The sequence below is a fragment of the Procambarus clarkii genome, chromosome 37 (assembly GCF_040958095.1).
Source record: "Procambarus clarkii isolate CNS0578487 chromosome 37, FALCON_Pclarkii_2.0, whole genome shotgun sequence".
Lineage (NCBI taxonomy): Eukaryota > Metazoa > Arthropoda > Malacostraca > Decapoda > Cambaridae > Procambarus > Procambarus clarkii.
In genome coordinates, this window is record NC_091186.1 from 19,393,973 (window position 1) to 19,410,033 (window position 16,061).

At 41.4% G+C, this 16,061-nt stretch overlaps 1 protein-coding gene across 22 annotated transcripts in view; it reads right to left on the bottom strand.

Annotated features, from left to right (window-relative positions):
- ClC-c (chloride channel protein 3) overlaps positions 1 to 16,061 on the bottom strand; it is a 165,057-nt gene that overhangs the window by 121,514 nt on the left and 27,482 nt on the right. For 13 of the 22 annotated variants that reach the window (XR_011230662.1, XM_069337217.1, XM_069337210.1 and 10 more), the window contains one exon: positions 3,376 to 3,402. The exons of the other annotated variants lie outside the window; for them this stretch is intronic. Coding sequence is in view for 12 of the 13 variants with exons in the window: in XM_069337217.1 (XP_069193318.1) it covers positions 3,376 to 3,402 (27 nt within the window). In the remaining variant the exon portion in view is untranslated. The remainder of the gene's footprint in view (positions 1 to 3,375; positions 3,403 to 16,061) is intronic. 22 annotated transcript variants of the gene reach the window in all.

Genomic DNA, 16,061 nt, shown 5'->3' on the forward strand with positions numbered 1-16,061 from the left:
GAAAATGAATTTTCACCCCTCTTCCTCTATCCATGTCAGAGGAGGCATCAGAACAACAGGGGCACATTCCAAAAGAAGATGACGAGCAAAGTCCATTGGGAGACAGATGTACTGAAGCATCAGCAAAATAAATGCAACAACTTGCAATGGAAATGGCTGAGAAAAAACAGGGTGACTGGAACCCTGTCGATAGAGGTTGCAAAAAATATACATTGTAAAGGCCTATTGATAATTTCAAGGATCAATGTCCCTGCAACCCAGTCTCTGAAAAAGCCTCCTGGTTGCTGGTCTGATCAACCAGGCTATTTAATTCTGTTGCTCGCAGCCTTACATACAAGTCACTGCTTGGTTTATCAGGTATCCTTTGAAGGTGCTTGTCGAATTCTCTTTTGAACACTGAGAGGTTGTTCTGCCATGCCCCATACGTGTAAGAGAAGAGTATTGAAAAGTCTTCAGTCACTGATGTTGATCGAGTTCTCTCTGAGCTAGCTTATTGCACCTCTGCATTTCAGTAGTGTTATTTTGCACTTCCTAACATGCCTTCTGGTCTCATGTGTTGTTATTTCTGTTGCTGAATTTAAACCAGCACTTTTAATATTTTCCGTGTAAATAATTATGTATTTTTCTCTTTTTTTGCGCTCAAAGGAATACAGATTTAAAATTCTAGGCGGTCCCAATAATTTAGATGTTATATTGAGTGGATTCTAGTAGAGAAAGATCTTTGCATGCTCTCCAGGTCAGCAATTTCTCCAGCTTTGAATGGGGCTGTTAGTGTGCAATAATATTCCACTGTAAGAGAGCACTAATTCTTATAACTTATCATCATTGGTATAGCATCTCTTGTTTGGAAGGTTCTTGTTATCCAACCTGTCATTGTTCTTGCAGTTGTGACACCAACTTTATTGTGTTCTTTAAAAGTAAGACCTTCTGATATAACTCCTAAACCTTTTACATTGCTTTTTCTTTCAATAGTGAGATTTGGCTCTGTTTTATGTGGTTTCTGCTTTAATGTTTTTTGTTATTTCCATAGCACAGTACAGTAACTGGAGCTTATCCTCATTAACCCTTAGACCGTGCAATACATACATATATGATTTGACAAAAAATTAACATAACTTTTTAAAACTTGCACATTTTCCAATTTTTTTGGCATAATCAACTAGGCAAATGCTCCAACTTTGTCTAAATGATCACAGCGTAGCTTGAAAAATAAGAGAATGAAAATTTTAAAATTGAATATTGAAAACTTTAGATTTTAAATTCAAAATAAAAAATATGAACTATCACCAATTGTTCATTTAATGTTATTATTCTCTCAGAATAGCATATGATCATTTTCATAAAATTAGAATATAGGTTTTCAGTATAGTTTACTGTAAAAAAAAAAATTGTCAATAGGGCATTTGAAATATGCGGCAAATTTAGACTAAAAAAAATTGTAACTCCAAATGAATAAAGTTTATGAAAAATCCATTCTGAAGGGATTGTAGAACAGACAGCTGAGCACACATTATGTCAAAATAGTGAGAATCGGTCAAAAAACCAGCGTTGAATGTAACGAAACGCCTTTTTCTGGGCGAGTCCCAGAGGTTCCCCCGGAGCTATCCCAGGCTGATATGCTAATGTCAGACTTTGGCATCAGTCATGTGTATGGAGTTATTAGGCCTACCTGGGACCACGGCCAGAACCGGGCCCCCTCAGAGAGGCAAGGGGAGCAATAGCCTATAGAAATCTCCATGTGGTTGGATCAACCAGATCAGGCACCCAGAAAGGTAAGCGCCCCAAAACAAACCTCTATTCTGGTTATAATTGCTACCAAAAGCCGAACTAGTGGATAGAATTCCCCAACAGAAAACAAGTAAACTAGTGTGACGTCACACTTCGCTGCGCCGCTGTCGGCGCAGCTCCCCCCTCCCGGGAGGGGGAAGGGGGAGCCCCAGACTTGGCTCTGTGGAGCCGACGGGGCTCCCCCCAGAAACTGGAATTTTAGAAACCACTCAAATTTGAAACTCTAGTTTCAGAGATAATTGAAGTTGAAGTTATCAACAATGAATAAAGGTAGTTTTATTTTGTTAATTTTATTGTATGTTTTAATAAACATTGTTTGGCATTTGTACTCGAATATGTGAAAGTTGCAGGTCAATGTGTTGAAATGAAATCAAGAAAAAATAACCCCCAAAAAACACAAAATATAGGGATAATTATAATGATTTAGGGGATATATTTAGGGTATACTTTATACAAGTGAAAAAGCCCTAATATGGTCCCTAATCATCAAAACAACCTAAAGAGACAAAATGAAATCAGAGAAAAAATCAGCCAAAAAAATTGAAAGTCCCAAGTTTTGCGAGTTGTGACCGATTTATTTGTTGACCAATTTCATTCTTTCTTCACGTAGTTATGGACACATATCCACTCTCCAGGATGTAAGGGTTACAACGAAATCAGATAATAAACAAAGGAGAAAAAACTATAAAAAAAAAAAGACACATTGATGAAAGTAACATATATTAACATTGGACAATGTATTTATACGATACATAACGAAATAGATCATATTAACAAAGTTATTCATTATTATTTGTGTTATTATGTATTACTCACCAATGATATAAAGGCACCAGCTGCATATCCACTTTGTGGACACTTCTTACTACTATTGTTCTTCTTTGAGCGCCAGACAGGTGCTTGCATCTCTCTATTACAGCATAATCCTTCAGTTCCTGTTATTAGGAGCTGTTCTCCTTATCAACAAAACTTTCTTATTTTTCAAAATTTCGTCTAAAATGAATTTCTGAAAATATTCTGATGAAATTGTCACAACACTGAAGCCAAAAACTTGGAGATTTGTTTAACATTTTTGAGTTACAGTACTTTTACATAATTTGAATATTTTTCGCTACCAGGCCATCAATATGTGCGGTAATATGTGCAGTATAAGGGTTAAACAATGTTATTTTCTGTGGTCCATTGAAAGACTTGATTAACATCAGATTAGAGACTTATGGTGTCCTCTATATTGTCAAGGCAAGCTGCTGCTGCTGCTGCTGCAACCTTGATAACGACATCCTTATAATTTTCCTACTGCAATTTCTATATTAAGATAATGATTTATTTGTTTATCACCCACTGTGAGAGTGGACATTAGCAGGTAATTTACATAATGCTTCAAAATGGAGATATTTGCCAAACTGCAAAACACAGAGCATAAGCCATTAACACTGAAGGAAGAAAGCAACATTGCACCATGCATAGACATGAAAAGTTATAGCTACATTGAGATACAAGCAGAGCCAACACACAACACGTCTCCACACCACAAAGCAAAACACAATGAAAACAAAAATCAAGCATAGCCTGAATCTACTAACTTACCAGAGCCACCGGCAAAAGACACGTAACCTAGGTGTTCGCAGGCAAGGATGAAGGAGCGGAGGAACCACGGGCCAACAGGGTAGTGTGGGGGTAGGGGGGATGGATCGTTGATTGAAGGAGCAAGGACAAGTGAATAATGGTTTGTTCAGTTATTAGGAAATTAGGGTTAGGAAATAAGACAATGGTCAAGTGTCAGATTTACATGTTAAAAGCATATCGCATTGAAAATGAGATGAGATAAATATTGGAAGGCACAGCATATGGTTAATATTTGTAATAGAATACAAAATTTACAATGACCAAGTCAAACAAGGACAGGAAGAGCCACATCAAGAACACATCCAACAAAATGGTCAAAATTGAGTAACAGAAAAATGAAACATGATATTGAATAACAGAAGTTGAAACAATGTGATGGATAGGACAACAATTTGTAAGTTTAGAGATTATAATAGAGGTACATGATGGGTATTGGGAAGGAGCCACAAGTGTGGATGGAGGAGCATGGAAGGAGGAGCATGGAGTGTGGATGGAGGATCATGGAAGGAGGAGCATGGAGTGTGGATGGAGGATCATGGAAGGAGGAGCCAGGAGTGTGGATGGAGGAGCATGGGAGGACGAGCCAGGAGTGTGGATGGAGTGATAGTGAAGGAGGAGCCAGGAGTGTGGATGGAGTGATAGTGAAGGAGGAGCCAGGAGTGTGGATGGAGTGATAGTGGAGGAGGAGCCAGGAGTGTGGATGGAGTGATAGTGAAGGAGGAGCCAGGAGTGTGGATGGAGTGATAGTGGAGGAGGAGCCAGAGAAATGATGGAGGGAGAAGAGGGGCAAGGAAGATAAGGGAGTTGAATAATAATGGAAGCAGGGACAGGATGGATTATGGGTGGAGACGGTGGATTGGGGGTGCGGCAAGTCACGGATTTAGAGATGTGGCAATTCCACGAAGGATGTTCCGGAAAAGAAAGAAACCAAAATAATAATTAATAAATGAGCATAATGCACACACAAAGCAAAAAAAATCACTACAGCAGGAATACCTGTATAGCCTTGATTATCATCCATCTCTGTACACAAACTCTTAAGGCACACTGCATTACCACTCAGTATTGTCTAATTATATCACAAGCTAAAAAATGTCATCATTACAGTACAGTACTTAATTCTAAAATCATATCCTACAAAATAACAAAATATTGAATTTTATAGTTCTCAAAGTAAGATTATTCTGTTGCCCATTCAGTCACATGCAAAAAGTTTTTCTTAAAATTAACCTCCAATAGCAAATATTGCAATGAAATCAAAATAAAACTAAGCACATGCAATTAGCAAGTGAGATGCGTCCATGGCAGGTGAATGGCAAGAGGACAAGCCATCAACGTTCCCATCACCACATGCTGCACAACCTGACAAACATGCACATGGGAAGAGAAAGCATGCGAGGAGGAGGCTGGGTGGATAGTTTTTGGGTTGAGGCCAAGTGTTAAAACCTTTCAGTAATTCAGTAACACTAGTATCATACATGGTTCAGTATCACTAGTATCATACATGGAGCCGAGACAAGATACTGAGGATGGACACTGTGCACGTTTCAACCACTTGAGGCCGATCGTGAAAGGCATCCCTGACCCAGCATATCTCAGAATACGAAGAGGATGGTCAAATGAGTACAGAGGGGTGCATGGTTACTGAATGGAGTAATGAATACACACTGGCATAAAGCAAAGGTCGTGCAAAAATCATAGATGTGAGGTGAGATGAATACAGGATAGGCTACAGATATTTTGGGCCCTGGCAGTTACTCACTCTTACCTTAAGCTTCAAATCTATTCTCATGTCATAAAAAAGAATGTAATCAATCAAGAATATTTGAATAACCCTTAATCTGACACATGTATGCCCCCCAATACACAGAGGTGATGGTTGTGGTTTGCAATGAAAATTAAGAGGACCAATACAAGGACAGGTTAAGGCGGCTCAATCTCATAACTACAGAAAGAACATGATCACTGCCTGTACATGCAAGATACTGATAGGAATAAGCCAGATGGACAATAACAGAATTCTTCAAAGTTAGAGAAGATAGGACATTGGTGGAAGCTGGAATAAACAATAATGTTACTATGTAAAGGTGCTCAACAAATTGGCTTCCACAATGTCAAGGACATGATGCCTGTTAGGCTAATTGAGGTCTCTCTATGCACACAACTGACCTTCCCCACGAACCCACAGCAGCTGCCTAACTCCCAGGTACCAATTTACTGCCAGGGTGAACAGAGGTATCAGGTCTAGGTTTTCACTGACCAATGGCTGTGTCCTCCCCAGGATGCATACCACAACAGTTGCCAAACTTCCAGGTAACTTTTCACTGTCAGGTGAACATTACCATCAGGTGTAAGGAAGTGTGCCCAAATAATAATTCTGTTCAAGAACCAAATCCAGGACCATTCAGTTGTGACGCGACTGAAAACCCCCGCCCTTTATTCTTTCCTTCCTTGCTACCTGGTATTCCCTCTTAGGAATGTTGTATCTTCCATTACAGTCATCAGTTTGGAGGTTCAGTTCCTGAACTTTCCCAAGTCCGTCCTGGACTTCAGTTCGCCTGTAAATACTTGCATGGGTCAAACGAGCGCATGGTGGCCTGGGCGAGGCACACTCAGTGTTTACCATTGTCTCCCACCTAGTGTGACCACTGTGCTTGAATTCTTTGTAAAGAATTTAATTGTTTTTCTACTTTTTTTGATTTCTGAACATAAAAGTTCTTATTATATATCATGCCTTGGGTCCCAAAAAAGTCAGTGGTAAAGTTCAACTTAAGAATATAGTTGTGAGGATGACGATAGAGAATGAACAAGAGATGTGATATCTTACTACAGACAAGTGTTAAGACGTAGGGAAAATAAGTATCTATAGACAGGTTCTTAATGAGCCAAACAAGCAGTGAGCCACAACCAAGTCCTAGTGGTATGCAGGCAAAATGTAGGAGAGAGAGTACCCCAGAAATGGCATCACTGCCTGATGTTATAATGGAGGGGGACTCCCCTTCCAAACACTAACTCCTCTCCTCCTCACCCCCCTCCCCCTCACAGTCTTCCATAAGCCACCAAGAGTCCTCAATAAAGGTAAGGTACCTGTTCAGAATAGCAAAAAATATGAAATTGAAATTGAAAAAAGTTTATTGCGGTAAAATACACACAAAGGGATGAGGTAGCTCAAGCTATTCTCACCCCCGTTCTAATAAAAAATATGAGTAGTATTCTATATAAAATGTATTTTTAAGTTAATATTTTTGGGTGTGTGTAACCAACCCGTTCTCACACTTGCTTACAGTCAATATTGGCTTATTTAATAAGTGCATATGTGACATACTAATTGATTGTGAATATTTTAGTGTACCTTGAAAAGCTTCGTAGAAAACACCGACCTCGCCTAACCTTCTTAGTATGTTAAGATAAGCATCTTATTGCTTCTTATTTACAATTATTACTTAACCTATCAACGGTATAGGTTAAGTAATAATTGTAATTACTTATACCTATCAACGGTATAGGTTAAGTAATAATTGTAATTAAAAAGCAATAAGATGCTTATCTTAACATACTAAGACGGTTAGGCGAGGTCGGTGTTTTCTATGAAGCTTTTCAAGGTAAACTAAAATATTCACAATCAATTAGTATGTCACATATGCACTTATTAAATAAGCCAATAATGCTATAAGCAAATGCGAGAACGGGTTGCTGTAACGGATTAATTCAATTTACATTATTTCTTACCGGAAAATTCGTTCTGGTTTATGATTTTTTGGTGTAAGATCTGTCTCTTGAAACAGATTAAAATAGTAAACGAAGGTACCATTGCATTGTAATCTGTGCAGACCAACCTTCTCCCTTCTTCCTTCTCTCTTTTACCTTCTCTCCTCTACCTTCTCCCTTCTACCTTCTCTCTTCTACCTTCTTTCTTCTACCTTCTACCTTCTCGCTCCCCCCTTCCCCTTGTTGCCGTCCCCTTGTGTGGTCAGTCTTCCCTTTCCCCCTGTTGGCCGTTTCCTGCCATTAACTTGAGTTAACTTATCCTTAGGCAGTGGGACCATCGCAAGTCACTTGTCCCCTCCTGTTCCCCAATCCTATTTCTCTAATCCCTCCCCTCTAATCTTCGTTACCAGTCCTCTTTCCAATCCCTCTTCCCCTCTTTTTCTCTGTCCTCTCCATAACCATTGACAGATTTAGGGCCAATAACTAGTGCCATAACATTCATACTCTCAAGTTTCCCTTAGGTGGTCAGGCCAGTTTGTTCCCATGAGATGGGTCGTTACTGCGTAGTTCCAGTTTCTGGGAGAAGACTGCCCCTGGGCAAGTGTCAGTTTTTCATTGGCCAAGAGCAGGAGGGCTTTTGGTTCATTGGGTAGATGTGCCAGGGAGGCCTAGTGGGCAGAGTCCCCCAGGGGTAATGTATACCAAAGAGACAATGGAAAACATCTAGGCACACACATATATAAATACAGGCAAAGCCACAAAGCCAGGGACATAGTTGATTGACAGTTAAAAGGTGGGACCAAAGAGCCAAAGCTCAACCCCCACAAGCACAACTAGATGACTATAACTAGGTGAGTACACACTCACAGAGTACCAGATTAAGAGGGACTGAGGAATTAAGCCAGCCTTGGGAAGGTAGACTATACAGACCTAGCATGTGAAATCAGTCGATATTCTTGAGAGAGAACATATCCCAAATAGGAGGTGAAGTGGCAATGAAGTACTACTGTAATGACTACCACGGTATATCACCTCCCTTGCAACCTGTCTCCCATAAGCAAGCTCAATGTTCGGGCACAATAATTCACTCTACCACTAGCTCCTCTACCACCAACACAGAGGTCTATATACCTGTTATTGTAATACCTGTTTTTCATATTGTCTGGTAATCCATGTGAACCATTTAAATACACTGTATAATGCATCTCCCTGTGAACTTGAGCTATTCTATTGCTAATTATGGAACAAAGACAGCAAATTCCACTTCAATGGAAAATTTATCCTCAGCAGAAGGGCCCATAAACAGCTTATCCAGATAATCAAGACATCACTATACTGTACAATCATTCCAGTCAAAGCATATCTTATTCAGTTTATTGTACTGTATTACTGTACTGCAGTTGGAAATCCTTATTTTGACTTTGATAAGAGTCATGTGGTCAAAGTTAAAGTAAGCTGACAACACAAAAGATTACTCTTTAATATGAAAGGCCAAGACAGTTATGGTTGTGTGTGTGTGTGTATGACCAGGGACATGGAGCTTGCCAATAACACGCATCGTAGACTAGCCTTTTGTGCCGGACACTTACAACACCCTCGGGAACCCATGCCCATCACTCACGTGTAACTTGCACCAGGAATTAACCCACCCACTTACCCTCTTCACTACAGCTAAAACACACTTGTCATTTGAGAACAAAAAGTAAATAAGTTATTATTTTTATGTTTAATAATAATAATAGTAATATGCACCCAAAACAAGCAATATTTTTGTCAAAACATTGCAGAAAAATCTGAATTTCTAGAGCAGCTCCTAACACAAATCTGTTGTTGATGGGGGTTACCTTGAGGTTATCTTGAGGTGATTTCGGGGCTCAGCGACCCCACAGCCCAGTCATCGACCAGGCCTCCTCGTTGCTGGACTGGTCAACCAGGCTGTTGGACGCGGCTGGACGCGGCTGCTCGCAGCCTGACGTATGAGTCACGGCCTGGTTGATCAGGTATCCTTGGAAGGTGTTTGTCAAGTTCTCTCTTGAACACTGTGAGGGGTCGGCCAGTTATGCCCCTTATGTGTATTGGAAGTGTGTAGAACAGTTTCGGGCCTCTGATGTTGATAGTTCTCTCTTGAACACTGTGAGGGGTCGGCCAGTTATGCCCCTTATTTGTAGTGGAAGCGTGTTGAACAGTCTCGGGCCTCTGATGTTGATAGAGTTCTCTCTCAAGCCGAGAGAGAAGCCGGTCGGCCGAGCGGACAGCACGTTGGATTTGTGATCCTGTGGTCCTGGGTTCGATCCCAGGCGCCGGCGAGAAACAATGGGCAGAGTTTCTTTCACCCTATGCCCCTGTTACCTAGCAGTAAAATAGGTACCTGGGTGTTAGTCAGCTGTCACGGGCTGCTTCCTATGGGTGGAGGCCTGGTCGAGGACCGGGCCGCAGGGACACTAAAGCCCCGAAATCATCTCAAGATAACCTCAAGAGTACCTGTTGCACCTCTGCTTTTCAATGGAATTATTCTGCACATCCTGCCATGCCTCCTGGTCTCATGTGATGTTATTTCTGTGTGCAGGTTTGGGACCATCCCCCTCTACTATTTTCCACGTGTAAATTATTATGTATCTCTCCCGCCTGCACTCAAGAGAATACAGATTTAGGCTCTTCAGTCAGTCCCAATAGTTTAGAGGTTTTACCGAGTGGATTCTAGCAGTAAAGGATCTCTGCACGATCGGGGCGAGTGGAAATCTAGATTCAACAATTTATTAAACATGTGCAAGTTATGAATGCCATCTAGTATTGTAAGTTAATACAGAAGCTAAGAAATGACATCTAACAAAAGAGACCACAGCAAGGAAATCAAAATGTTTGCCTTCGTGACATTAATCAATTGATACATATAATGAATTGTTCGTTTCTGGTGTTTTTATTATAGCACGTGGTTGGAGGTGAAAGAGAACGGTACACCTATTCCCCTCCCCAGCTACATGACAAGGTTCGGCAATTATGAGGAGAAATTGCGAAGCCAGTACAACTATATAGCACTTGGAGAGGATATTAGGACAAGGATCTGGGACAGGACGGTTGGAAGGAACCCTGTCCAATCACATGGACCATCAGGGATCACACACCGACCTCCAATAAGCGACGTCGTCCCTGTACTGACACAGATTGACAATTGGCAAAGTTTCTTGTCCCAGTGGGAAGGAGGTTGACAGGAAATAAACCACAAGTGGGTAATGGGTATATACACAACTACAACTGAGTGCAGTATTACAGCAAATACAGTTTACATTTTTTTAAATTATCTTCAACTACAAATACTGTACCCTAAAGAAAAATTGTTTTCAAAATAGACAAACTAAAAACTATAAAATCTCCTAAAAATTCTAGCAGATTGAAGTTCCCAAAACCTGAACATAAATACTGTCTTTCTAATGTAGTAAAGAGTTACACTTCATAGTTAAGATAATGGGTCCTATAAGACAGTAGTCTGCATCCTCGGCTCACAATCATGGAACCTTGGTACTATCCCAAAGCAGCACAGAAACAGTTGGGCACGTTCCCGTTCACTAGCTGCATCTGTTCATCTAGCAGTAAAATAGGCATCTGGAAGCTAGGCAACTGTTGTGGGCGGCATCCTGGGAAAGGTCAACAGTTGGTCTAGGGCAGTGGTTCCCAACCATCTTGGGAATGATCCTATTTTCTAATACTCTTAAAGACCCTTAAGCAGGACACAATCCACAGGTTGGGAACCACTGGTCTAAGGAGACTTTGATAAGATAAAGGCATTCTGACCCCCAAAACATGTCAAACTGATTTAAAAGTGACGTAAAGAAGAAGAATCTAATTTCCTTCAAATAGTACCCAGCCTACTCTTGTCTCCACATCAATTAATTACTGTAGTACATCACATACAAGTATGGCATACCCACGGCCACCCATTTTTACAATAATAATAATAGCAATAATAATAATAATAATAATTCACTGTCAGAGTACAGGCAGCCAGTGTATATACACTTTATGTTGGAGTAATACTGAGGTCCCCTCCAAGGTCGAACTACTGACCCTCCCCATGATGCAACCCCACAAGCTGATTTACTCCTGGCTACCTATTTACTGCAAAGTGAACAGGTACATTAGGTGATAGGAAATGCACCAAATCATCTCTGTCCACCCAGGATTCGAACCCAGAATTCACAATTGCGAATTGAAAATGAACCCAACTGTTCTGATGAAGTTATCTCAAGTGCTAAAATCTCACTGCCCCTCTAGTTACTGATAGGTGAGTAATAACAAGCATGCACCAATATTACTTTCAATACAACTACCTCTCCCAACACTAATTTTATAGTGCCAGACTCCAAAAATCTATACATCACTTCTTACCCCTCACCACTCTCAAAATATAACTACTGTAATGTGCTTTACTATGTAATGACATTACACAAGAATGGAACTTGGGTCACTGAATGAAGAGAAGCAACATAACAATTATATACCATCCAGTTACAGCCACTCAGACCTCAATTACCTGGACCAGGTGACCGGGAAAGTAAGAGAAACCAAGATAATACCGATTTGCAGTGCTCAAATAAAATAAAAATGGAACATTAAAATATTTCTATTACAAGTACTTTTCCAAGTGATTTTGAAATTAAAATTTGTGCAGATGTGTGTTATCAACTGCATTAATAAAAACATATTATGCAAAACAAATATAAAACAGCAAATATCTAGGTGTGAGAGAAATGCCTCTCCAGCAGGCAGCCAGAGAGCGTGTACACTGGACTTGGGGAAAAGTGCACACACGGGTCTTGCAACCAATTGAGCCCTATAATTAAAATAACCCAACATTAAGCTTATTTAACACATTATGAACTATGCCACTTTATAAACATCTGTAATTTATGTTTGACAACTAATGTAATATTTACTTCACAACATCTAGGTGACCATAATACTATACTGTCAAGATGTCAATAAGCATCTACAAAAATCCCCCCCCCCTCCAATATAATAAAATTACAGAAAAATGCAAATCTACAAATGATGAATTAATGAACATGCTAAGACTTACTGTATGTTAGCTTTTAACATATCTTTCTGAGTATTCCTTTTAGTTCTCAGTGATTACAAAGATTTGGTGGTAAGTGCAGGTGGCACACAACTGTCTCAACCCCAGTTTAGTTCTCTGTAATGTTAAAACATTTGGGCATGTCTCCTTACACCTGATACCTCTGTTCACACAGCAGTTAGTAGGTACTCGGAAGTTAGATACCTGGTAAGGGATGTATCCTGAGAATGGTCAGCCACTGGCTAGGAGGACCTTGATCAGTGTGTTCAAAGGTCCCCGAGACTTAAAATCCCAACAACGGGAAACCGGGACCTGGAATATGAGGAAAGCACTGCCCTGTTCTAGCAAGCAGCAACCCACACAGTAGTGAACCGAGTCATTTTCCCCCAAATAAGTGTTGTAATTATGCCATATGCCCCCTTCCATTATACAATACAGCAATAATTCATAATGTCCAATTCTATCATTAACTATACAGTACAACCTCAATTCAACGTACTATATGGGACCAACCCCAGTGCGTTGGAGCGTTGGATTCGTTGCAAGAGGTGACCTTCAGGAAGCGTTTGCATCAGTGTCTTTTTTTTCTTGTACACAATAAAAATGCATTATTATATAATATACTGTACCTATGTATTATTGCCCTACTAAAAAATACTGTTACATTTGTTATTTACATTTACGTTGAATCGAAGTTGTACTGTACTGCAATTAGAAAAGCCCAAGAATAACTAACTGCTCACATCATTTGACAAAATTTCATAGAGAGCAAAGAATTGTGAATCACCTTTTGCACCAAAGAATTTATTCAAATTCAACAGCACTTGAGAAAGCTCTTGTAATTGAAACATTATTCAAAATTTGTTGTCTTTCCCCAGTTGTTGTTTTTCTCATGGAAGCAAAACTGGAGACATATTTACAGTTCAATCCATAAGTCTTTGGACAGTGACACAATGTTTGTTGTGTCAGCTCTGTACTCCAGCACATGGGGTTGGAAATGAAACAGTGCCCCCTGAGGTACTAGAGGACCAGGTCCCAAATCTACACAGTAAAATAACAACGTACTGGAGTGAACGATATGGAAGAAAATGCAAGATTGAACCAGTGAAGAGCAGAGGTGCCATAGGCACAATCAGAGAACACTGTATAAACATCAGAGGTCCGCGGTTGTTCAACGTCCTCCCAGCGACTATAAGAAATATTGCCAGAACAGGCGTGGACATCTTCAAGAGAAAAGTGGACTGTTTTCTAAGAGAAGTTCTGGATCAGCCGGGCTGTGGTGGGTATGTGGGCCTGCGGGCCGCTCCAAGCAACAGCCTGGTGGACCAAACTCTCACAAATCGAGCCTGGCCTCGGGCCGGGCTTGGGGGAGTAGAAAAACTCCCAGAACCCCATCAAGCAGGTATCAAGCAGGAGGTCAATGTGCAGACTTTCAGCTATAATTTCAGACTACCTGTTTCATATTCGGTAAACTATGTAGAAATTACAACCCTCATTATACATAAACCCCTCATTTTAGAGGAGCAAAGTTAGACAATGGGCTGCTTAGCTGTTTCTTGACTGGTGTTCTTACATTGTTAGCTTATACTCCGGAGAGGTAACACAAGTCTAGAATTGATTCTAAGTTTGGAGTTTGCATTTAGTTTTTTGGGGATAACAGGATGGGTACTGGACTGGGTATGGGAGTACTTGAGGGATAGGAAATAAAGGGTTGTAGTTAGAGGGGATATGTCAAGCTGCAGAAGAATGGAAAATGGTGTTCCACAGGGCTCTGTCCAAGGACCACGGCTCTCTTTACTTTATGTAAATAACCTAGCAGAGGGAAGGAGCTCATACATGTCAATGCTTGAAGTTGATGCAAAGTTATTGAGGAGAGTAAGAAATGAAAAGGATTGTAAGATGATACAAGAAGATCTTGACAAATTTTAGTATGAACTCAAAGTATGAACCATTGGGGAGCAATCGGAATGGAGCTGGATGACAGAGACCAGAGGGAGAAAACCCTGTGAAAGGCTTGTCACACCACCACAAACTCACGTATCGTGCTATGTGCCTGACAGAGTAAGCCCGACTACCTACCCTGGGAAGCCTGGTGCACGCTGGTCAAAAAGCCCCAATCCAGAGCAGAAGCTCTCAATGAACACATTGAGTGACAGAGGAGAATGGCGGCATGGGACTGAATCCCGAAAAGCCTGAAGGAAAAGCTGGCGAAGCAAGAGCTAACGAAGGGCAGGAGGGGCCTGAACCTGATGGTCCAAGCAATGGCAAAAGGAGCAAAACCTGAGGAACTAGTACAATGTCCAAACCCAAACCCTGTTCAGGAAATATACTATGCAGATAAAAGTTCAGGCTCCCGCGCAAATGCTTGACCAACCGACGAGTCATCTGGGGGCCGATCCAGCACCAGACGGCAATGACATTGCAGGTGGAGCAGAGCTGCAAGGAACAGGTAAAGAGATACCGACAGAGTCCCAAATGAGGCCCAACCAGGTTCAAACCTGGGATGGAACCAAGTAGGACTTCTGCCAGTTTAACAAAAACCCGAGCCTGGCACGCTGAGAAACAACCAGATACCTAGCACGCTGAGAAACAACCAGATACCTGGCAAGCTGAGAAACAACCAGATACCTGGCACTCTGAGAAACAACCAGATACCTGGCACTCTGAGAAACAACCAGATACCTGGCAAGCTGAGAAACAACCAGATACCTGGCAAGCTGAGAAACAACCAGATACCTGGCAAGCTGAGAAACAACCAGATACCTGGCAAGCTGAGAAACAACCAGATACCTGGCAAGCTGAGAAACAACCAGATACCTGGCACGCTGAGAAACAACCAGATACCTGGCACGCTGAGAAACAACCAGATACCTGGCACACTGAGAAACAACCAGATACCTGGCAAGCTGAGAAACAACCAGATACCTGGCAAGCTGAGAAACAACCAGATACCTGGCAAGCTGAGAAACAACCAGATACCTGGCTAGCTGAGAAACAACCAGATACCTGGCACGCTGAGAAACAACCAGATACCTGGCAAGCTGAGAAACAACCAGATACCTGGCAAGCTGAGAAACAACCAGATACCTGGCAAGCTGAGAAACAACCAGATACCTGGCTAGCTGAGAAACAACCAGATACCTGGCTAGCTGAGAAACAACCAGATACCTGGCACGCTGAGAAACAACCAGATACCTGGCTTCCCTCTCAAGAGGGGGCCAGGTTCTGGCTCGTGGTCCCCGGTAGGCCCACAGAACTCCATACACATGACTGATGCCAAAGTCTGACATTAGCATATCAGCCTAGTAAGCTCCGGGGAGCCGTAGGGGTTCCCCCCCAGAAAGTGCCTGTGAAATGCTGTATAAACTAGTGAAGTACTCCAAACATGTCCCATAAGTATAACAGAAACAGAATGCCCCAACCACAAAGTTATAAAGAGAAGCCCAAGACTTGTGTAATACTTGAGAGCGAGGCTCTCCACCCTGGTGGCCTGACCTCTCAGAGAGGACAAACTCCCAAACACACCAGAGAAGACAACTCTGATCATGAAGGGGCAATGCTAAAGGAACACCTAGGGAATGGTGGCTCTAGGGGAAAGCAGTCCCAAGCCTTTATAATACAGTACATAATTTAGAGAACAAGTAGAACTAGATGACTGGCAGGCTAGGGAAGGCGAGACAAACTCTCCCTCATCAGCAATAAGACTAAATGTGGGACATGGGGGGGGGGGCATGGCTTTTGCCAACACCTGCTGGCTTGGTGCATGGACACTTTGGGTAGTTGTTTTGAACCCAATTTTGAATGAACCTTTTCGTTTTGAGCATTTCTTTTGCAGTGTCTTTTGGCTCCGTTGGTGCTTTGTTTTATG